General features: G+C 43.1%; 1 protein-coding gene across 1 annotated transcript in view; it reads right to left on the bottom strand.

Moving 5' to 3' along the window:
• Nucleotides 1-25,172, bottom strand: part of DDX51 (DEAD-box helicase 51) — a 46,945-nt gene extending 21,773 nt beyond the window's left edge. The window contains exons 1-11 of the mRNA XM_077293465.1: nt 25,017-25,172; nt 20,937-21,588; nt 20,697-20,847; nt 13,582-13,727; nt 11,659-11,730; nt 11,463-11,569; nt 8,810-8,918; nt 8,590-8,732; nt 8,290-8,488; nt 7,372-7,487; nt 5,348-5,464 (exon numbers count right to left, since the gene is read on the bottom strand). Coding sequence (XP_077149580.1) covers nt 5,348-5,464; nt 7,372-7,487; nt 8,290-8,488; nt 8,590-8,732; nt 8,810-8,918; nt 11,463-11,569; nt 11,659-11,730; nt 13,582-13,727; nt 20,697-20,847; nt 20,937-21,588; nt 25,017-25,039 — 1,835 coding nt within the window. The 5' untranslated portion in view covers nt 25,040-25,172. The remainder of the gene's footprint in view (nt 1-5,347; nt 5,465-7,371; nt 7,488-8,289; nt 8,489-8,589; nt 8,733-8,809; nt 8,919-11,462; nt 11,570-11,658; nt 11,731-13,581; nt 13,728-20,696; nt 20,848-20,936; nt 21,589-25,016) is intronic.
• Between the last annotated feature and the right edge of the window lie 225 nt (nt 25,173-25,397).

Below are 25,397 nucleotides of genomic sequence, written 5' to 3'. Positions count from 1 at the left end.
CTGTGCAGTGGATTCGGGACCTTGGGCATGCGCACACCACTACGCCACCAACGGAAAACTAAGCAAGATCTGGGGGAAGACACCACGCCCTTTTGACCAGACCAGCCTGATTGACAGGCGAAAACGGCTACTTTGGTAACGTATTTTGGCAGCATAGGTGGGGAATCGGGGTCCACAAAATACACTGTTGTAATGCACAGCTCAGGCCCTATTTAACAGTATTTTTATCTCATACTGAAAAAACGGGGTGACATGTGCCCTTTAACCCCTTCACCCCCAAGGGTGGTTTGCACGTTAATGACCGGGCCAATTTTTACAATTCTGACCACTGTCCCTTTATGAGGTTATAACTCTGGAACGCTTCAACGGATCCCAGTGATACTGACATTGTTTTCTCGTGACATATTGTACTTCATGATAGTGGTAAAAATTCTGTTATAGTACCTGCGTTTATTTGTGAAAAAAACGGAAATTTGGCGAAAATTTTGAAAATTTCGCAATTTTCCAACTTTGAATTTTTATGCAATTAAATCACAGAGATATGTCACACAAAATACTTAATAAGTAACATTTTCCACATGTCTACTTTACATCAGCACAATTTTGGAACCAAAATTTTTTTTTGTTAGAGAGTTATAAGGGTTAAAAGTTGACCAGCAATTTCTCATTTTTACAACACCATTTTTTTTTAGGGACCACATCACATTTGAAGTCATTTTGAGGGGTCTATATGATAGAAAATACCCAAGTGTGACACCATTCTAAAAACTGCACCCCTCAAGGTGCTCAAAACCATATTCAAGAAGTTTATTAACCCTTCTGGTGCTTCACAGGAATGTTTTGGAATGTTTAAATAAAAATGAACATTTAACTTTTTTTCACAAAAAATTTACTTCAGCTCCAATTTGTTTTATTTTACCAAGGGTAACAGGAGAAAATGGACCCAAAAAGTTGTTGTACAATTTGTCCTGAGTACGCTGATACCCCATATGTGGGGGTAAACCACTGTTTGGGCGCATGGGAGACCTCGGAAGGGAAGGAGCGCCGTTTGACTTTTCAATGCAAAATTGACAGGAATTGAGATGGGACGCCATGTTGCGTTTGGAGAGCCACTGATGTGCCTAAACATTGAAACCCCCCACAAGTGACACCATGTTGGAAAGTAGACCCCCTAAGGAACTTATCTAGATGTGTGGTGAGCGCTTTGACCCACCAAGGGCTTCACAGAAGTTTATAATGCAGAGCCGTAAAAATAAAACAAAAATTTTTTCCCACAAAAATTATTTTTTAGCCCCCAGTTTTGTATTTTCCCGAGGGTAACAGGAGAAATTGGACCCCAAAAGTTGTTGTCCAATTTGTCCTGAGTGCGCTGATACCCCATATGTGGGGGGAACCACCGTTTGGACGCATGGAAGGGCTCGGAAGGGAAGGAGCGCCATTTGGAATGCAGACTTAGATGGAATGGTCTGCAGGCGTCACATTGCGTTTGCAGAGCCCCTAATGTACCTAAACAGTAGAAGCCCCGCACAAGTGACCCCATTTTGGAAACTAGACCCCCCAAGGAACTTATCTAGATGTGTTGTAAGAACTTTGAACCCCCAAGTGTTTCACTACAGTTTATAACGCAGAACCGTGAAAATAAAAATTCTTTTTTTTTTCCCACAAAAATTATTTTTTAGCCCCCAGTTTTGTATTTTCCCAGGGGTAACAGGAGAAATTGGACCCCTCAGGTTGTTGTCCTATTTGTCCTGAGTACGCTGATACCCCATATGTTGGGGTAAACCGCTGTTTGGGCACACGGGAGAGCTCGGAAGGGAAGGAGCACTGTTTTACTTTTTCAACGCAGAATTGGCTGGAATTGAGATCGGACGCCATGTCGCGTTTGGAGAGCCCCTGATGTGCCGAAACAGTGGAAAACCCCCAATTATAACTGAAACCCTAATCCAAACACACCCCTAACCCTAATCCCAACAGTAACCCTAACCACACCTCTAACCCTGACACACCCCTAACCCTAATCCCAACCCTATTCCCAACCGTAAATGTAATCTAAACCCTAACCGTAACTTTAGCCCCAACCCTAGCCCTAACCCTAGCCCCAACCCTAACCCTAGCCCTAATCCTAGCCCTAACCCTAGACCTAGCCCTAACCTTAGCCCTAACCCTAGCCCTAACCCTAGCCCTAACCCTAGCCCAAGCCCTAACCCTAGACCTAACCATAACCCTAGTCCTAACCCTAGCCCTAACCCTAATGGGAAAATGGAAATAAATACATTTTTTTTATTTTTCCCTATTTCCCTAACTAAGGGGGTGATGAAGGGGGGTTTGATTTACTTTTATAGCGGGTTTTTTAGCGGATTTTTATGATTGGCAGCCGTCACACACTGAAAGATGCTTTTTATTGCAAAAATATTTTTTGCGTTACCACATTTTGAGAGCTATAAATTTTCCATATTTTGGTCCACAGAGTCATGTGAGGTCTTGTTTTTTGCGGGACGAGTTGACGTTTTTATTGGTAACATTTTTGGGCACGCCACATTTTTTGATCGCTTTTTATTCCGTTTTTTGTGAGGCAGAATGACCAAAAACCAGCTATTCATGAATTTCTTTTGGGGGAGGCGTTTATACCGTTCCGCGTTTGGTAAAATTGATAAAGCAGTTTTATTCTTCGGGTCAGTACGATTACAGCGATACCTCATTTATATTATTTTTTTATGTTTTGGCGCTTTTATACGGTAAAAACTATTTTATGGAAAAAATAATTATTTTTGCATCGCTTTATTCTCAGGACTATAACTTTTTTATTTTTTTGCTGATCATGCTGTATGGCGGCTCGTTATTTGCGGGACAAGATGACGCTTTCAGCGGTACCATGGTTATTTATATCTGTCTTTTTGATCGCGTGTTATTCCACTTTTTGTTCGGCGGTATGATAATAAAGCGTTGTTTTTTGCCTCTTTTTTTTTTTTTTTTCTTACGGTGTTTACTGAAGGGGTTAACTAGTGGGCCAGTTTTATAGGTCGGGTCGTTACGGACGCGGCGATACTAAATATGTGTACTTTTATTGTTTTTTTTTATTATTTAGATAAAGAAATGTATTTATGGGAATAATATATTTTTTTTTTTTCCATTATTTTGGAATATTTTTTTTTTTTTTTTTTTACACATTTGGAATTTTTTTTTTTTACTTTTTTACTTTGCCCCAGGGGGGGACAATACAGATCGGTGATCTGCCAGTTTGCATAGCACTCTGACAGATCACCGATCTGAGAGAAGTGCAGGCTGCTTCACAGTGCCTGCTCTGAGCAGGCTTCTGTGAAGCCACCTCCCTCCCTGCAGGACCCGGATCCGCGGCCATCTTGGATCCGGGTCTGGAGCAGGCAGGGAGGGAGGTAAGACCCTCGCAGCAACGCGATCACATCGCGTTGCTGCGGGGGGCTCAGGGAAGCCCGCAGGGAGCCCCCTCCCTGCGCGATGCTTCCCTGCACCGCCGGCACATCGCGATCATGTTTGATCGCGGTGTGCCGGGGGTTAATGTGCCGGGAGCGGTCCGTGACCGCTCCTGGCACATAGTGCCGGATGTCAGCTGCGATAGGCAGCTGACACCCGGCCGCGATCGGCCGCGCTCCCCCCGTGAGCGTCGCCGATCGCGCTGGACGTACTATCCCGTCCGTGGTCATGGGGGCCCACCCCACCTCGACGGGATAGTACGTCCGATGTCAGAAAGGGGTTAAGGGACACCCCTTGATAAATTTTAGGCATCTTACTCTACAGCATGTCAGTTTTAGACTGGCCTAAAACAGAAATAAACAATAAAAACGCCAGTCTAACTAAATCTCTCCACTGTGTTTTGCAGTCTCACACACCACACAGAACTGTAATGCATAGATATCTTTCTTTAGAAGTAAAAGGTTTGTATCAAGATATAAAGATATCCCCAATCCATGAAATAAGGGATAATTTTATGATCACTGGGACCTCCAGTGATACTGGGAATGCTCCATAGAGACGTGAATGTAGGGGGGGAAGTCGAGCACGCTGACCTCCGACACCTTCATTCTCAATGGGAGTATCTGCCATGTGACTTATCCCAATAAGAAAGCTTCCTTTTTCCTACTTAGAGGAAATCCGCGCATGGCCTGCTGTACATCTTACATTTTTACCAAGATCAAAACAAAAACCAATCTTACGAATGCATACACAAAAGGTATTGCTCCCAAATAGCAAGAGTGCCCATAGCACTCTACCAAGGAGCAGGAGGGGCAAAACTCCCAAAATAGGTAAACCTATCAACTAATCAAGAGCATATTGCCCCATGAAAAGACATGAACGTCATGAATAGTACAAAAAAGATAATTTTATTAATAACAACATAGACAATTACAAAATATCAGTAAAAAACTGTGATGATCAGGAATTGGTGAATGACTACATGGACAGACACAGACTACCAATCCCACCATAACAAAAGTAAAGGTGCAGACTATCTCCAGGCATATACATAGAAAGCTTCAGGCATAGTAAAAAAGCGTGTACTAATATGCAATAGGGAAAAAGACAATGAGGTACGGGAGTATATCATATAAGACCAATATAGTAAGTTTGTACTCCAAGAAGTGGAGCCTCCCGCTGCCTCACCATACAGCCCCCATATTGCACCATGCCCATAAAATGCATACTGTCAAAACCGTCAAGTGAACTGCTTACCCATGGAAGGTTTGATGCTGTGTGTGTCCATGAAATGAGCCCCGACGCGCGTTTCGCGTGGTGAGCTTCCTCGGGGGGCCGTGTCACGTGTAAGCAGTTCACTTGACGGTTTTGACAGTATGCATTTTATGGGCATGGTGCAATATGGGGGCTGTATGGTGAGGCAGCGGGAGGCTCCACTTCTTGGAGTACAAACTTACTATATTGGTCTTATATGATATACTCCCGTACCTCATTGTCTTTTTCCCTATTGCATATTAGTACACGCTTTTTTACTATGCCTGAAGCTTTCTATGTATATGCCTGGAGATAGTCTGCACCTTTACTTTTGTTATGGTGGGATTGGTAGTCTGTGTCTGTCCATGTAGTCATTCACCAATTCCTGATCATCACAGTTTTTTACTGATATTTTGTAATTGTCTATGTTGTTATTAATAAAATTATCTTTTTTGTACTATTCATGACGTTCATGTCTTTTCATGGGGCAATATGCTCTTGATTAGTTGATATTTTTACCAAGATCGTATCGTTTTCTCAACACTGCAATAAAAACAAACTAATTCCTAAGCTCTCACGCCATTACACAGAGTGCAAGAATGCTATCTTCCCTCTAAATCACCAGGATATTATTCCAACTTACAACTGTAGCTTTCCTTGCTCAAATTCCTTCAGGGTTTTCTTCCTCTCCCCAGCTTTAAGACGAGAGGAGAATTCGGCTACATTGATTCCACCAAAAAGCTTTATAAGCAGGAACAGGCTGTAAAATACAATGCATCCCATAGTATAGTTATAAGGTTATATATTTATGTAAAAATGTGATTAACCAGCATGCAAATCAAGTCTAAATGGGCACAGCAGTAGAATAATAATCCCAGACTGTGCAATGTGCAGGACGCATAACAAAAACCACAACAAATAACAACATTCTATAAAGGACCAAAAGATAAATATACGAACAGGTCGCTAAAGAACATGAAAGGATTGTGGGTCACAAGGGCCCAGAAGAAACGACGACTACGTCCATTTTAGAACAATGTATAAATATATAGTCTTTATTCACATGTAAACATTACAGATCCAATAAAAAATACAAAATACATTATAACAGGAACAGATGAGGTGCGGTCCCACATGGTGTATAAAGACACCGCATGAACATAAAAACACCTGCCCCCTGAGGAAGGCGTTTTTAGCCGAAACGTGCGTTGGGGAGGACGCACGGAGCCTGTGACTACTTTGCCCGCCCTGTACTGAGAGGTAATTACCATTTATACAAGATCAGTATTTGTAATGGTCCTAGTGTGGGGGTGATATTTATGCCAATATAGATTATACGGGTGTGTACTTGTGATTGGGATATCCTCTTGTGGATTAGATTCTATTATTCATTCACCCCTTATTGGCTATGACATGTATGGGTAGATGTGTTTCAGGCTCCGGGCGCCCCTATTGTGTTTTTATGTTCATGCGGTGTCTTTATACACCATGTGGGACCGCACCTCATCTGTTCCTGTTATAATGTATTTTGTATTTTTTATTGGATCTGTAATGTTTACATGTGAATAAAGACTATATATTTATACATTGTTCTAAAACGGACGTAGTTGTCGTTTCTTCTGGGCCCTTGTGACCCACAATCCTTTAATGTGCAGGACGCAACCAATCAAAATTGCCTATGGGACCAGCCACCTCTGTGGTCTAGCAAGGACACTGGAACATGCACAGGGCTACAAATTCTCTGAGCTAGTAAGCACTGCACTGCATTGAAGCTGGCCAGGATAACTGCAGCTTACTGGTAGTTCCTGATCTCAGCCAGCTTCACCGTTTCTGATGCTGCAGAGACAACACACTACCTCATATAGCGCACAGTTTTGGCCTAGCAACAAGACGATGCTGCTGATCTGAACTGTCAATCAGGATCAACCCCTCCATCAATCAGGTAGGCAGATAACTATGTAGCAGGGAGCTGTCAAAGAGAGAAGATGGGACATCCCATTTAAGGTGAACCTATGGGCAGGATTTTGTGAAGCGAATTACAGGCATTGTCAGGTTGCCGCTGTTACACTAATTAAAATGATACCTGAGGTGCAGAAATCCGTCTTGTGGTTCTTGTGTAATTAGTGTTAGAGGTTTTCAGTTAATGAGATGCCCGTGCTCCGGACTGTAGGCAGAGTCTTATCTTCCAGGCCGCCCTGCTGAAGCACAAACATTTTCCTCATCATAGAGACAGGACAGACCATTTGTGCTTCGGGGCGGCCTGTGGGCAGGTCTTTCCTTGGTTTCTCGGGTTTAGAGCAAGAATATAAGACTCTGCCTACAGTCACGCCCCGAAGCGCGAGCATCTCATTAACAGAAAACTTCTAACACTGATTACACAAGAACCACAAGACTGATTTCTTCACCCCATGTTTCATTTTAATCAGTATAATAGCAGCAACCCGACAGTGTCTGTAGTTTACTAAGCAAAATCTTGCTGACAGGTTAGCTTTAACAAGCATATCTCACCAAAAATTCAGCTACCCTTCTGCTTTAGTCACATAGCTCATTTTGTATTTTAGTGAAATAATGCTTTTTTTATTATTATTATTTTGGAACTTATTGTATGGATTTAAAAGATTTTGTTATGACAACTAATTGTGAATATGTTTAAGGGTAGTCTCTTACCGGTGTGAAGACTCTCTTGAGTTGGTGAAGCAAAGCACACGGGAAAAGCGTAGGGTGAGTAAGAAGTGGAGGAGGATGAGCGGCTTGGAGCTTAGGTTGCATGGAATATAGTAGTGCTGTAAGACATAACAGTCATTTCTAACAACCCAGAATATATACCTAATACACATTACACACACGTTAGTTTTCAAAAGCAATCGGTCAACAGGTCTTTGCCACCTCATCTGAAAGTACCATGATGTAGATATAGAGATCACAATTTCAACAATATTTCACTTACTGGTATGTTCAATGTAGGTTTTATAAAATCAGAATGATATTATCACTACAGGACTAGTAGTAAATCTGCCGTCATTAAGTCCTCCATATTTAATGAGCTCTGTATAACTCTGGCCCCTCCACTAATAGAAGCTTTCTATGTGCACTGTGCATAGGCAGAAAACTGCCAATCATTGGTGTGGGAGGGGTTAAACACAGCTCAGCATTCAGATAAAACAGTGATTTTATTAATACTGCAGCCTTCAGACCAGCAAGTGACACATTGCTGGAATAAGTGTCTCTTCCCCCGCATCATGCTGCTCTCAGATGTGGTAGTAAAAACCTGATGACAATCTCCTTAGGATATGTGCACATGTCAGCATTTTGTGCAGAAATTTCTGCATGTCTTGACAGGAAAAACGCAGAGTAAAATATGTTCATTTTTTGCCTCGTTTTCTGTGCAGATTTTTCCCCGCTCATTGGTATGGGTGAAATCTGCAGCAAAAACGCTAAAAGAATTGACAAGCTGAAGATTTGTATCTGCACCAAATCTGCAGCGTGTGCATGAGACCTCAGGATTCTCAATGTTTTCTGACAAATGTGAGCAGAAGAAAAGCGACAATTCTGCAATATATGCACAGACCCTTAAATACTGCATACCGTAAGCTCCTTGGGGAGAGAGAATTTTTCAGAAGTGGGGGGCTCGGCCTCTTCTCCAGTAGTGTGTAACGTTGGCTGCTTGTATAAAGATGTATAGAGCCGTGGTTGGTACAAGCCGAGCTTCTGAAGTGTTTCTGGATTGTGCGTCAGCGTAGCGGAGAAAAGCAGCTTCTGCAGCGGTAACTGCATCTGGCCATAACTAGAAAATAGTAAGTGTGAAGTGACATATTCCAAGCTACCCCTGAATGTATACAGAGGACGTTCGATATGTAGGAAAGAAGATTATTAACAGTTAGTTACTTTGCTGCCGTGGGCACTCCGGGCATCTTGCGAGCAAAAAGCTTGCTACGATCTTGTGGTTCCACCTTATATACAGCATTGATCACTTGGGTGAGCCAGTCTTGATTCATAGTGTTAATCATGCGATCTGCCTCATCAATAACCTGTAATATGGAAAAGATGCAGCTATATAAAATAAGGAAAACTCAACATACAACCTTTATAGCTTACTGAAGCTTACCAGAAATCGTAGATGCCTCAAGGTGAAGCCTTCTGTCATCTGTATGTGATCAACAAGCCTACCAGGAGTGCACACAAGAATGTCCGCCAGACTGCAGAACCCAAAGATCCTATGGTAAAAAGTAATGGAATATAAGCAGTACATCATAAAAACGCAATAACGTTCACATCACACAGGGTACTCTGTGCAAAGGAGAAAAGGTCAGATGCCGTATAAAGGTATTCCTACAAGTGCCAATTCTGGCACATCCATAGGTCGGAGCTTGTCCTCTGAGGCGCAACGTTTCAAGTAAATATAGGATTGGCTGTTTCCCTATCTGTTTTATGCACTGCAGGCCCGTACAGTCATGGGACACTCATAAATTATACATTTATGGCACATTTTCTGGATAGCCTCCAATACCTCTTACTGGGGTATGCCTTTAAACGGAACCTGTCACCCCCAAAATCGATGGTGAGCTAAGCCCACCAGCATCAGGGGCTTATTTACAGCATTCTGTAATGCTGTAGATATCATTCATTATACATTGGGAGCTTGAGAAAAAGAGGTTATATTATATTCACCCAGGGGCGGTCCCCCTGCGGTCCGGGGCCTCCTATCTTCTTACGATGACGTCCTCTTCATGTATTCATGCTGCGACTCCGGCGTACTTTGTCGGCCCTGTTGAGGGCAGAGCAAAGTACTGCAGTGCGCAGGCGCCGGGAAAGGTCAGAGAGGCCCAGCGCACTGCAGTACACTGCTCTGCCATCAACAGGACAGACAAAGTACTGCAGTGCGCAGGCGCTGAGCCTCTCTGACCTTTCCCAGCGCCTGCGCACTGCAGTACTTTGCTCTGCCCTCAACAGGACAGACAAAGTACGCCTGCGCCGGAGAGCAGCGTGACTACAAGAAGAGGAAGTCATCGTAAGAAGGTGGGAGGCCCCGGACCGGACCGCGACACCCATCGTGCCGGACCGCAGCGGGACCGCTCCTGGGTGAGTATAATCTAACCTCTTTTTTTCATCATTCAGGATACATCGGGGGCTTATCTACAGCATTACAGAATGCTGTAGATAAGCCCCTGATGCTGGTGGGCTTAGCGGACCTTCAATTTTGGGGGTGACAGGTTCCCTTTAAAAGGGATGACCACTACCAGACCCCAGTTTAACCAATTCAGGACACCATATAAAATAAAAACAGTGTATACTCACCTCCTACCGCAGCATCAGCGCTGCTATTCTTAGTGGTGACGAGACTTATTGTATCACATGCAGGCTGCAGCTCAGCAATATTCTGATATTCCAATAGGGCAATAAATAACAAAAAAGCTTGGGCACTCAAATGAAAATTTATTGTCCAATGTAGACCAATGAGGCAAATACCACCACCATACAACAAAGAAAAAATACAGGATGACCCGATTGAAAGACAGATTACCTTTTGCCAGAGTGGTCGGCGCCCTCACACCATTCAGGCATGAAAGGAGACTAGGTCCCATTACCTTTGACCCCCTTCTACAGCAGATTGACCTTGAGAAAGGCATGTTCGTGACGAAACGTCGGGTCATCCTGTATTTTTTCTTTGTTGCATTGGATAATAAATTTTCATTTGAGTGCCCAAGCTTTTTTGTTATTTATTGCTAACTAATACCTTGGAGCACTGTTGTGAATTCTGCTCTTGGGTTCCCTCCGGTGGTTGTTGATAGTAATGCAGTTGTCCCTGGGTTGCAATCCTGGGCAGGTGTCCCTGCTGATTGCAGCTCTGACTGGGATATTTAGGTGTGCAGGATTCATTAGCCCTTGCCAGTTGTCCATTGTTCTTGGAGGTTTTGCATCTCTGTCTGGTTCCTCCTGCCCTGTTGCTAATTTAGCAAAGATAAGTGTCTGGTTTTTGTTTCTACAGCACACATGCTGTGTGCTTTACAATTCAGTGCTATTCATGGTTTTTTCTTGTCCAGCTTAGACTGTGTTTGGATATTTTCAGTCAAGTTGGATTCTCAGGAGATGCAGATATACATTCCATGTCTTTAGTTAGATGGTGGAATTTTTGTATTCTCTGCTGTGGATATTTTTAGGGTTTTAATACTGACCGCTTAGTATTCTGTCCTATCCTTTCCTATTTAGCTAGCGTGGCCTCTTTTGCTAAATCCTGATTTCTGCCTGCGTGTGTCTTTTCCTCTAATACTCACAGTCAATATTTGTGGGGGGCTGCCTATCCTTTGGGGTTCTGCTCTGAGGCAAGATAGAATTACCATTTCCATCTATAGGGGTATTTAGTCCTCCGGCTGTGTCGAGGTGTCTAGGATGTGTTAGGTACACCCGACGGCTACTTCTAGTTGCGGTGTCAGTTTAGGGTTTGCGGTCAGTACAGGTTCCACCTACTCCTGAGAAAGTCTCATGCGGCTCCAAGGTCACCAGATCATAACAGAGCACCACCTCGTACGCGCAGTGAGCACCCCCTATATTCTCTAAAATTCCAATAGGGCAGATGTCTGCTCTGACTAAATAGTAAAGGCAGCAAATAACGAGCTCATTGGCTGCAGCCGGGATGTAATGCCGAACATCAGGTATACACTGTTTCTATTTATTAAGGTCCTGGACTAACTAAGCTAGGGTAATCCTGTAGTAAACAACCCCTTTAAGAGATATAGAAATATATATACATACACACTTACTTTTTAGTGACCAGAGTCTCCTGCTCTTTAGAGAAAGATTTATGTCCAGATATCAGGACAACCTTGAGACCCGTACCGTCTGCATAGACATTAAACACCTTGCAGACCTGATAACAGAAATGAAAAACAAATGAATAAATAATGCAGCGTAATGGTAGTAAAAAATGAGAAGACAAATCATGCCTTTGTTACATACCTGTTGTGCCAGTTCCTTGGTGGGCAGTACTACAAGAGCTCGAACTTCACATACATTACGTTCCGTCAAAGCCTAAGGGCAAAAGTGAATCTAGCTTATTAATCCAGAAAAACAAACATTCTGCCTAGAAAACCACTTCTCTAACCCCAAGAAATTAACAGTTATTGCCATGGACTGCCCCATCTGGCCAGACGGGACAAATCTAGAACTACACGGGGACCATTCAAATGTTTGGCTGTCAATGTAAACCATGGGCAGGCCGGGACCACCACAGTGGTTAGCCATTATGAACAGTGGACTGCACTCTATGATGTTTGTATGTTCGGAAAGGGCACAGGTAGAAGAGTCATTCGTACGAGGTAACATAATCCAGACATCTCGAAAACATGTGAGCGCAAGTTGGGTACGGGTGTATCGAGGGGGCTCGGGAGGGGAGCCTGCGCCACACTCAGCATATGATGGCTGTGTTACACAGCCAGCATTTGCCTCTAACAGGAGTGCTCCGATCACTGCTATGAACTCCACAGTCACTCATCAATGCGTCCGTCAATGCATGTGATGTGATCATGGCGTGCCAATGGGTTGCTATGGCAGCAGTAGGCCTGCTATGTCAGTACTCCTATGAAGCCCATCCAAAGGCCTAGCTTCATGTGACTAAATTTTTCTCTATATACTATAATATAGCAGTGTTGCACTGTTGCTGTATATAGAACAAGTGATTTGATAATTGATAATATAAAAAAAAAAAGTTCACAAAACCGCCAGAATTGCCAAACACCAGATTGCTCCGCTAAAAACAAGCCTTCACACAGCTCGATTGATGCAAAAATTTATGGGTGTCAAAAAACGACAACACAAACCATTTTTTTCTTTACCAATTTCAAAAAATTATCTCAACACAAAAATAGAAAAAAAAATACCGTAAGTTCGATATCAGCGTAATCATACCGATCTGTAAAGTCATGTTACTATGTAGTTTTTACCACAGATTGAATGTTGTAAAAACAAAACCCCAAAATCAAGGTGGAATCGGAATTTTGTTGCGATTTTCACCACACTTGGATTCGTTTTTTCCCATGTTGTCTATCAAAACTACAACTCACTCCGCAAGAAAAAAAAATTCAGCTCATATGGCTATATCGATTAAAAAATAAAAAAAGTTATAGGTCTTGGAAGAAAGAAATGAAAAAAATAAATTGCAAAAATGAAAAGTGGCTGCGGTGTGAAGAGTGCTATACAGTAAAGCAAATACTAATTGTCACATTCCATTTTTGGATTCGTGGCAGCTCTGGTTCCACTATAATTTAAATGTAGCTTTTTTTCCTTTCAGGCCAGCAGGGGTTAATGTCAGTTTTCCTTGCTGGCAGTTTGCTGCAGCTGCTGAGTTGCTAGGTCAGCTGATGCGGGTGGTGACAACTCCCACCATCCTTTAAATAGTCACCTGATGCATCAACTGATTGTTGGCCATAGAGTTACTGTAGACCAGCCCTGGAGTATGCAGATCTCTGGTGTTAGCCCTGTATCAGCTACTTCTGGACTTGGGGTCCTGTTTCTGTGTCCATCAGTGTGAAGCTTGGCAGCGGTTCCTGGAGCTAAGTTTTTTTGTTTCTTACCTTGTCTATCTCGTGTTGTCACCACCCCCTGTGTTTGAACCATCTGCAGTGGTGAGGCTAGCGCCCTTGCCAGTCAGCGCACTAGCCAGGGAATAGAGAGGTGACAGCAAGGGACGACGTTCGTGACAGCGCGGGGGGGAGGACCCACTTAGGGTGTTAGGGGAGTGCAGGGATAGGCTCAGGAGGTGTCCCATCCCTCATTCCCTATTTGTTAGGGCCTTCCTCTCCCATTTACCATCCCGTTTAGTGTGTTATGCCGTCCACTGACCAACCACGCCTGTGGTGGTGACACTAATTTTGCCAAACTGACCTGTACTATTGGAACGACAAATGCCAAAGTCTTCCCACTTCCAGTAGGTGCAGAAACACAAATGTCATTTGGGCGATACCCGCCTCTGCCCACAAGAAATCCATGGGCACAGCTATCCAAAATAGCTGGGATGACTTCAGCTTGAACTAAACATGAGTGAGAAGAAAAAACCAAAACTCATTAAAAGGGAAAATAGTTATTTGGACACTTTTTATTATTTTTTTTAATAACACTACGGAGATGCCCCTCCTCCCCCCAAAAATAAATCTGTGCTCATCTCTACTTTTATCCCCAATATTTCCACTGCTGTAATTTTTACCTGTCCAACACAATATATATACATATATAACCTTTATTGATACTCAATATGACCAAAGTGCAAGGAGGGAAAGTGACAATAGCAGAATCACACTGAAAAAAGCAGGAGGCGCGCGCCCAGGGCCATGTCTATAGACCAAATAGTTACCTAGTAAATGGGCCTTTGACAGAAAAACCAAGCAAAAATGCAAAACAATCAATAAAAAATGAAAAAAATGAAAAAAACACACAACGCAAAAGCCCAGTACCAATAGGTACAAATATATTGCGGCAATAAAGTAAATTGGTCTGTAATACTCAATAGACCATCATTAATATGATGGTGCACAGACAAGGCTGCAGGTAATATAACAAGCGGTAGCTGGCCATAAATGCGGCACTAGTAAACCTACAGTCCTTCCCATAGCATACCACCAACCAAAGATCAATAAGCTTGCTTACCGCACTGGAAGACAATGGAGCCTGGGACCGCGCCTCCGCCCCAACGCGCGTTTCGGCGGGAACACCTTCGTCAGGGGGCAGAGATACGGTGTGCACAACATGTTTAAAAAGCGCTGACAACGGAAATGACGTTACCCGGTAGCCGGAAGTGACGATGCGGTAGCTAGGAGACCCGAGCGTCGGCCGCGCCCGAGTATTGCCGAGGGACTCCGAGAACACAGGGGCCCCATGTGACCCGGAGTACCCAACAGCAGCAACAAGGGCGCGCAGGCGCACCACGACCTCACCACATCCGCATCAACGCTAAACCGGTAAGTATAAGGGGGAGCGTTTATAAGTACAAGAAGAAACTTCTACAGATCAGAATGATGCGATGGAGAGCAATGTACCTTATATTAAAGACACAACATAATACAAATTGGTGATTAGCCCATACATGGTTTCTCTTACATATACCTATAGCATAGTATTCATTCATGGAAATAATTAAATACGCAAACTGAGCTATATGTACACAAAAAGGCAAAGGTATATAATAATAAAATAGAATAGAATAAAGGGCTATACAATAGATACAAATGCACTCATATAATCTACAAAGTCCACATAACTAATAATACATAATAGTATGCTTAGAAAAATTATCTTTACAAAATCCAATCAAATTAGAACACTCTTCACACGCTCCTCTTCATGTGGTGATCTTGATGAGAAGAAAAAGATGGCAAACTTTCAAATACGCCATTCCGGTGCCAAAAGCACTAAACAGACAATTAAAAAAGATAAATTAAAACCACAATAAAAACAATCAGCATAATCCTGGTAATGTCAAAGCCAGGCCAAGACCAGCAAGCTGATGGAATAGGACACAGAACGAGTCACTTATACGGTTGCAAAAATTATTCAAGAATTATTCAAGAAAGGGGGCATAGCTAATATTTTCATTTAATCCAGCAGGCTGGACCGTACCCAAGGTCCAAATCCATCTGGACTCCATACGGGCCAGCCTCTGGAATGTGCCCCCCCCACGAATCCCAACCTCCAAAAGATCGATACCCCTGGCTCTAAGAAGACCAGCATTACAGTCATGAAACAACTTAAAATGTCGTGGTAGTGTTTTCAGGGTGGAGATGTCCTCCACTGTCGCCGCTGCGTCAATGCCCAGAACATGTTCACGAATCCGCGTTTTTAAATAGCGAGTTGTCATGCCCACATACATTTTAGGACATGGGCATGTAACAATATAGATTACATTTTTACTTGTACAAGATATTCTTTTCTTAATCTTGAATTCACGTGACCCATCAAATTTGTGGAACACGTCAATTCTCTCAATGTTCGGGCAGGCAACGCAGCGGCCACATGGGACACACCCCACCCTGGCTGTCATAGAATCAAGAAAGGTGGAAACTCGTCCACCAGTATAATGACTATGGACCAAATAGTCTCTAAGATTTCTGGATCTCCTGACTGCAATGCCGGCCCTCTCCGGTAGATATCGTGCGAGAATAGGATCAGCTCGCAATAAATGCCAGGATTTTTGCAAGATGTCTCTCATTTTTGGAAACTGGGAATGGTACTTTGTAGTAAACCGGACTATCTCATGGTTTGATCTCTTATTGGTATTATATAACAGCATATCTCTGGAAGAATGTTTGGCTCTATTAAATGCCTTTTTAATACTTCGCTTGCTGTGTCCACGAATTATTAACCTATCCTTTAGATCCTCAGCTTGGCTCAAAAAATCCGTATCCGTGGAACACAGTCTACGTAAACGAAGAAATTGGCCAGTTGGTATGGCCTGAATGACGTGACTAGGATGGGAGGAGGAGGCGTGTAATAAAAGATTAGTTGAGGTGGGCTTCCTGTGTAGGGTAGTCTGAATATCCCCACATGCATCACGTTTCAACCTGACATCTAAAAATTCAATTGATTTATCATCAAACTTATACGTCAGAGTTATATTATTATCATTGTTGTTAAGGGAAGTCATGAAGGTCTCAAGACTGCCAACCGATCCCCGCCAGACCATCATAATGTCGTCAATGTACCGCGTCCAGAGAAGGACGCGGCACATTGACTCCGGAAGGTCAGGCGGGGGGAGGTCCCTCTCCCACAGCCCCAAGAACAGGTTGGCGTACGCAGGGGCGAAAGGAGCCCCCATCGCTGTTCCTTGGAGCTGTAGGAAGAAGGACCCCTTGAAAATGAAAAAATTGTGTGTTAAAGAGAATTCCAATAATTGGCAGATGAGATCCCTCATTTCCCCAGACAAACTAGACATGTTAAGGAAGAATTGCACTGCTCTAAGACCGTCCTGATGACGAATACTGGTGTACAGAGATTCTACATCAGCTGTCACCAATAATTCGTCTTTATCAAGATGTATACCGTTCACCAATCTCAAGAATTCACCAGTATCTTTCAAATAGGATGGTAAATTTAGCACCAATGGTTGAAGTTTCGAATCTATCCACTGATTTACCCTCTCTAAATAATTTCCTCTCCCTGATATTATTGGACGACCCGGGGGCGTCCTCATGTCCTTGTGGATCTTGGGAAGCAGGTAGAAGGTAGGGATTGTAGGTTCACTAACCACTAGTGCCGAGGCCAATTCACCAGTAATAACACCCGCATCCCTAGCCCCCTTATTTGCCTATGTTAAGCAGCTTACTGACATAATTAAGGGGGCTAGGGATGCGGGTGTTATTACTGGTGAATTGGCCTCGGCACTAGTGGTTAGTGAACCTACAATCCCTACCTTCTACCTGCTTCCCAAGATCCACAAGGACATGAGGACGCCCCCGGGTCGTCCAATAATATCAGGGAGAGGAAATTATTTAGAGAGGGTAAATCAGTGGATAGATTCGAAACTTCAACCATTGGTGCTAAATTTACCATCCTATTTGAAAGATACTGGTGAATTCTTGAGATTGGTGAACGGTATACATCTTGATAAAGACGAATTATTGGTGACAGCTGATGTAGAATCTCTGTACACCAGTATTCGTCATCAGGACGGTCTTAGAGCAGTGCAATTCTTCCTTAACATGTCTAGTTTGTCTGGGGAAATGAGGGATCTCATCTGCCAATTATTGGAATTCTCTTTAACACACAATTTTTTCATTTTCAAGGGGTCCTTCTTCCTACAGCTCCAAGGAACAGCGATGGGGGCTCCTTTCGCCCCTGCGTACGCCAACCTGTTCTTGGGGCTGTGGGAGAGGGACCTCCCCCCGCCTGACCTTCCGGAGTCAATGTGCCGCGTCCTTCTCTGGACGCGGTACATTGACGACATTATGATGGTCTGGCGGGGATCGGTTGGCAGTCTTGAGACCTTCATGACTTCCCTTAACAACAATGATAATAATATAACTCTGACGTATAAGTTTGATGATAAATCAATTGAATTTTTAGATGTCAGGTTGAAACGTGATGCATGTGGGGATATTCAGACTACCCTACACAGGAAGCCCACCTCAACTAATCTTTTATTACACGCCTCCTCCTCCCATCCTAGTCACGTCATTCAGGCCATACCAACTGGCCAATTTCTTCGTTTACGTAGACTGTGTTCCACGGATACGGATTTTTTGAGCCAAGCTGAGGATCTAAAGGATAGGTTAATAATTCGTGGACACAGCAAGCGAAGTATTAAAAAGGCATTTAATAGAGCCAAACATTCTTCCAGAGATATGCTGTTATATAATACCAATAAGAGATCAAACCATGAGATAGTCCGGTTTACTACAAAGTACCATTCCCAGTTTCCAAAAATGAGAGACATCTTGCAAAAATCCTGGCATTTATTGCGAGCTGATCCTATTCTCGCACGATATCTACCGGAGAGGGCCGGCATTGCAGTCAGGAGATCCAGAAATCTTAGAGACTATTTGGTCCATAGTCATTATACTGGTGGACGAGTTTCCACCTTTCTTGATTCTATGACAGCCAGGGTGGGGTGTGTCCCATGTGGCCGCTGCGTTGCCTGCCCGAACATTGAGAGAATTGACGTGTTCCACAAATTTGATGGGTCACGTGAATTCAAGATTAAGAAAAGAATATCTTGTACAAGTAAAAATGTAATCTATATTGTTACATGCCCATGTCCTAAAATGTATGTGGGCATGACAACTCGCTATTTAAAAACGCGGATTCGTGAACATGTTCTGGGCATTGACGCAGCGGCGACAGTGGAGGACATCTCCACCCTGAAAACACTACCACGACATTTTAAGTTGTTTCATGACTGTAATGCTGGTCTTCTTAGAGCCAGGGGTATCGATCTTTTGGAGGTTGGGATTCGTGGGGGGGGCACATTCCAGAGGCTGGCCCGTATGGAGTCCAGATGGATTTGGACCTTGGGTACGGTCCAGCCTGCTGGATTAAATGAAAATATTAGCTATGCCCCCTTTCTTGAATAATTCTTGAATAATTTTTGCAACCGTATAAGTGACTCGTTCTGTGTCCTATTCCATCAGCTTGCTGGTCTTGGCCTGGCTTTGACATTACCAGGATTATGCTGATTGTTTTTATTGTGGTTTTAATTTATCTTTTTTAATTGTCTGTTTAGTGCTTTTGGCACCGGAATGGCGTATTTGAAAGTTTGCCATCTTTTTCTTCTCATCAAGATCACCACATGAAGAGGAGCGTGTGAAGAGTGTTCTAATTTGATTGGATTTTGTAAAGATAATTTTTCTAAGCATACTATTATGTATTATTAGTTATGTGGACTTTGTAGATTATATGAGTGCATTTGTATCTATTGTATAGCCCTTTATTCTATTCTATTTTATTATTATATACCTTTGCCTTTTTGTGTACATATAGCTCAGTTTGCGTATTTAATTATTTCCATGAATGAATACTATGCTATAGGTATATGTAAGAGAAACCATGTATGGGCTAATCACCAATTTGTATTATGTTGTGTCTTTAATATAAGGTACATTGCTCTCCATCGCATCATTCTGATCTGTAGAAGTTTCTTCTTGTACTTATAAACGCTCCCCCTTATACTTACCGGTTTAGCGTTGATGCGGATGTGGTGAGGTCGTGGTGCGCCTGCGCGCCCTTGTTGCTGCTGTTGGGTACTCCGGGTCACATGGGGCCCCTGTGTTCTCGGAGTCCCTCGGCAATACTCGGGCGCGGCCGACGCTCGGGTCTCCTAGCTACCGCATCGTCACTTCCGGCTACCGGGTAACGTCATTTCCGTTGTCAGCGCTTTTTAAACATGTTGTGCACACCGTATCTCTGCCCCCTGACGAAGGTGTTCCCGCCGAAACGCGCGTTGGGGCGGAGGCGCGGTCCCAGGCTCCATTGTCTTCCAGTGCGGTAAGCTAGCTTATTGATCTTTGGTTGGTGGTATGCTATGGGAAGGACTGTAGGTTTACTAGTGCCGCATTTATGGCCAGCTACCGCTTGTTATATTACCTGCAGCCTTGTCTGTGCACCATCATATTAATGATGGTCTATTGAGTATTACAGACCAATTTACTTTATTGCCGCAATATATTTGTACCTATTGGTACTGGGCTTTTGCGTTGTGTGTTTTTTTCATTTTTTTCATTTTTTATTGATTGTTTTGCATTTTTGCTTGGTTTTTCTGTCAAAGGCCCATTTACTAGGTAACTATTTGGTCTATAGACATGGCCCTGGGCGCGCGCCTCCTGCTTTTTTCAGTGTGATTCTGCTATTGTCACTTTCCCTCCTTGCACTTTGGTCATATTGAGTATCAATAAAGGTTATATATGTATATATATTGTGTTGGACCGTTATTTCATCGCTTTTTTTGTTGTGGTATATGTAATTGATGATAGGCCCTAAGGGTCTTTTTTTGCACTATTGGTACGGATGGTCGTTTTATTATGTGGTACCATGGTGACTAAATCTATAAGGTGTTATTTATGTAATTTTTACCTACATAGTGTGAATTATTTACCATTTCATATACCTTACTTTACGTTGCTGCAGACTTCTGAATCCTGACAGCGTGTGCACCATATGCTGTCCTGATTCTCTGATCTTGTCGGCAAGAGAGGACGGTAACGTGACCGCAAATGTGTGATCTGCATACATGCAGTCACATGCTGACTATGACTAGACGTGTGCAGCCTCGCTGAGCACAAGTGAATACATGTCTAGTCAGAATGTGGCCGGAAATGTGCAAATTGCATTCTTGCGGTCACATGGCAACATCATACTTGACTACAGACTTTTATAAAATGATCGAACAACCCCATAAGTCATTTAAAGGCACACATTTTTTCTAGGATATGGTTCCCCTTCCCCCAGTGTCAAAAGGATCTCCACAACATCATATTAAATAGACCTGAGTAAAAACTGTAAGTTGGTATTACTACCTGGAAAGAAAGATTTCACTTTGTTGGACTCCAGTCTCTTTAGCATGCTCGGGGCTAAACATGGAATATCATGGATGGGGACAAGGTTCTGCTTAATATCTTTCTGAACCAGATTAGGTTTTGCTAACCACTGTGGTAGAACTGGAAGCACCTACAAGAGAAAGCAATCAAGGTGTCAGTTTACAAATTAATCATACTTTATAACCTTCAAGGGTTTGTATGTCTGCTGAACGGTCTTACCTTCTGAACTGGTTTGGCCTTAAAGCCTCCAAGAAGTAGAAAGTCTTTTTTCCCTCCACTCTTCTGTTCCGGCTCAGCCTCGTCACTTTTTGCTGTGCTCCCTTCTAATTCAGTGTTATCCTCCTTTGTGCACGCTACTTTTGTATCTTCCATTACATCCCCCAATTCTTTGTCAGAGTTCTCATCTCCTTGTTTGGGTTCCTTCTTATGAGCAGTCTTTGAGTCTTCACTAAGGGCGGATTCGGAGTTAGATCTCATTCCTGCCTCACATTTACTGACTTTCTTCTTATGCTTCCTTTTTTCATCTGGTGCATCCAGACCTTTGATCTTTTCTTGCTCCTCATCACTGACGTTTTGCTTGCGAGACTTCTTTACCTTCACATTTCCTACATCCTTTGCCTCAACATCAAGACAAGGATTCTCCACCTCAGTAGGTGACTCATCGAGAGTTTTCTTCCGTTTCTTAGGTTTCTTCTCTTTTTCTGACACCTTGGATTCCCGTACCTCCTCTACACTGTAGGACTTTGAAATTCCCTTCACATTTTTCTCCAGACATTTTAGTTGTGACTGCCGTTCCTTGGCTTGTTGATGTAGCTTCTTTAGCAAATCTTTGGCCCTATCTTTAGTTGAATCTACCTCATCACCAAGGTACCTAACAAGGAGAAGGATAATGGTTACATAATATGTAGGGAGCACCAACATTTTACCCGTTAGGCAACTATACATTTAAATATAGAGATGGGAAAAGATGGCCACAGTTATGGCAGTGGCACAGAAGCTGCGCCTGCCTCATTATTCGGAGATTGTAGGGTGCCGATAGGTGGCTGATGCAGCCAGGAACCTTGCAAAGGTGACTAACTCTGCCATGGCCTACGTCTAACAGGTTGTCAATAAAGCACTTAAAAACAATAGTGCATTGCAGTATAGAAACATTGCAGTGTATTATATCGTGTTCAGAGGTTAACATGTGGCCTTGACGAAATCACCTCACAAAAAAATGAGCCAAAGTAGAGCTATGTTGATAGGTACATTAAAAAATGGTTTTAGAAATGTGGAAGTGGGAAAAACAAGCTGTGTTTAAAATAGATCACACCATTAAAAGGTTCCAGTGCACCAATCATTGGCGGCATATACAGTGCCTACAAGTAGTATTCAACCCCCTGCAGATTTAGCAGGTTTACACAGTTGGAATTAACTTGGCATTGTGACATTTGGACTGTAGATCAGCCTGGAAGTGTGAAATGCACTGCAGCAAAAAAGAATGTTATTTCTTTGTTTATTTTTTTTTTTAAATTGTGAAAAGTTTTTTCAGAGGGTCAGTTATTATTCAACCCCTCAACCCCCCAGAATTCTGTTTGGTTCCCCTAAAGTATTAAGAAGTAGTTCAGGCACAAAGAACAATGAGCTTCACATGTTTGGATTAATTATTTCTTTTTCCAGCCTTTTCTGACTATTTAAGACCCTCCCCAAACTTGTGAACAGCACTCATACATGGTCAACATGGGAAAGACAAAGGAGCATTCCAAGGCCATCAGAGACAAGATCGTGGAGGGTCACAAGGCTGGCAAGGGGTACAAAACCCTTTCCAAGGAGTTGGGCCTACCTGTCTCCACTGTTGGGAGCATCATCCGGAAGTGGAAGGCTTATGGAACTACTGTTAGCCTTCCACGGCCTGGACAGCCTTTGAAAGTTTCCTCCTGTGCCGAGGCCAGGCTTGTCCGAAGAGTCAAGGCTAACCCAAGGACAACAAGGAAGGAGCTCCGGGAAGATCTCATGGCAGTGGGGACATTGGTTTCAGTCAATACCATAAGTAACGTACTCCACCGCAATGGTCTCCGTTCCAGACGAGCCCGTAAGGTACCTTTACTTTCAAAGTGTCATGTCAAGGCTCGTCTACAGTTTGCTCATGATCACTTGGAGGACTCTGAGACTGACTGGTTCAAGGTTCTCTGGTCTGATGAGACCAAGATCGAGATCTTTGGTGCCAACCACACACGTGACGTTTGGAGACTGGATGGCACTGCATACGACCCCAAGAATACCATCCCTACAGTCAAGCATGGTGGTGGCAGCATCATGCTGTGGGGCTGTTTCTCAGCCAAGGGGCCTGGCCATCTGGTCTGCATCCGTGGGAAGATGGATAGCACGGCCTACCTGGATATTTTGGCCAAGAACCTCCGCTCCTCCATCAAGGATCTTAAGATGGGTCGTCATTTCATCTTCCAACAAGACAACGACCCAAAGCACACAGCCAAGAAAACCAAGGCCTGGTTCAAGAGGCAAAAAATCAAGGTGTTGCAGTGGCCTAGTCAGTCTCCTGACCTTAACCCAATTGAAAACTTGTGGAAGGAGCTCAAGATTAAAGTCCACATGAGACACCCAAAGAACCTAGATAACTTGGAGAAGATCTGCATGGAGGAGTGGGCCAAGATAACTCCAGAGACCTGTGCCGGCCTGATCAGGTCTTATAAAAGACGATTATTAGCTGTAATTGCAAACAAAGGTTATTCCACAAAATATTAAACCTAGGGGTTGAAGAAAAATTGACCCACACTTTTATGTTTAAAATTTATAAAAATTTAACTGAGCAACAAAACTTTTTGGTTTGTAAGATTTATGCATCTGTTAATAAATCCTGCTCTTGTTTGAAGTTTGAAGTTTGAAGGCTCTAACTTATTTGCATCTTATTAAACCTGCTAAATCTGCAGGGGGTTGAATACTACTTTTAGGCACTGTATATGGCCGAGGTTGCACTTGCAATGAGCCATAAACCACTGAAGACAACTCTAGTATTATAAGGGGCTCATGGTAGATGGAAGGAGCCCTACTATGTATTTTACATGGGGTCCCAAGAGCAGCGAGTTATGAGAAAATATATATTATAAACAGGGGATCAGGATCTTTTCTCTTTATCAGAAAAATATATAATTTCTCATAACTCACTGCTCTAATATACATACAGTAGTGAGTTATGAGAAATTATATATATTTCTGATAAAGAGAAAAGATCCTGATCCCCTGTTACCTAGAATGAGGGGGCACAGGTCTTCTGCCCAGATACACTTTTGGCTAACGTCGCTATTCTTTGCCAACACAAACCGCTGAAGATGAACCATGGTACAGTGCCGCCAAGGAAAACTGACAGGAGCCAAAGGAATAGGGGATTAAAGGGAAAATGTCATCAGAAAATAACTTATTGTTTCCAGTTTGTGTTTCACGTATTTGTCAAAATGTCTGACAATTTTTTATCTTTTACTTTTGATCGGCATTAAAAATAAAAATGAGAAATCCTGCAATTTTTACATTAGCCAGTAGGGTTTTTTTTTTTTTTTTTTTAGACTATCTCCCTGTTCTTTCAGAAAACTTACATGTACATTAGCAGCAATGTCACTTTTGTATTTAAGAATCTAATGAGCCTGTGAAAGACGATTGTGAAGCGGGGGCTCAGGGTCGCTGTGACATCACCTATTGTGCGTGGTGGATCCTGTGTTACCAGCGGTGTATAGAGCTGTTACCCATCACTGTAATCCTCCCTCTGATAATGACACCTTACTATAAAGTCTTCCTTGAAGGACAAAGTAGGAGACTAAAACAGCCCCAGTGGCCAATGTGAGAAATATAAAAAATGCCAAAATTAAGAAAACACAGATTTGGCACAAAAACCTGATTTAAACAACAGATCATTTTCTGTTGACACCTTCCCTTTAAGGTGTTATTTATGTCTGTAACTTATCATAACTAAGGGGGTCATTGGTTACCGACCACCATCAATAATAACACAAGTCAAAGTAAACTTCCCACAGGTGGAAACTAATATGGAAGCTGTAGAGAACGACACAGAGATTCCAGCAATGAACTACAAGGAGACCATGTTGCTTGCTGCAGGGGGAGATCAGCAACCCCCATTATGGGGAGAAAGGCTCATCATGGAGATCCCACAGGAAGAGGTCGCCATACACCACCATTATACGGCTCTCAGCTGCTGAAGCTGCCGCCGCAGGTCAGTGATCTGCTGGCGCTTTCCCGTCCGATCACGGTGCTGTAAGGACACAGACCGGAAGCAATATCAAATACGAGCACCTGTTTATGACAAAGAGCGACATCCCGAGCGAGGTTCTCCGGTGATCCCAGCAACACAGCGGCAGATCACATGGGGGGACACGGCATGACCTGTCGCATGTTAGTGACGTCGGCAGCGGCCATGTGCACAGGATGTCTGGAGCGGATTCTTGTTGTTATTGAGCGCCCTCTGCTGTCTCGGAATATGTTGACATCGGGATGGGCGGCTGTCCCTCGTTAGGCCGCACAGCAATCATCGGTCCTCCGGCCCCAGTTCTGTTATATCAATTTATTAGTATAAAATGGAGCAGGAATTCTTTTTGATGTCATGTAAACTGTGTTTGCTACAAAGTATTTCACAGGTTTAAAATAGCTGTAAACCATACCTCCCAACTTTTGAAG

Source organism: Ranitomeya variabilis, chromosome 1, assembly GCF_051348905.1.
Source record: "Ranitomeya variabilis isolate aRanVar5 chromosome 1, aRanVar5.hap1, whole genome shotgun sequence".
Lineage (NCBI taxonomy): Eukaryota > Metazoa > Chordata > Amphibia > Anura > Dendrobatidae > Ranitomeya > Ranitomeya variabilis.
Note: the sequence above shows the minus strand (reverse complement) of the source record. Positions and strands in the feature narration are given on the sequence as shown.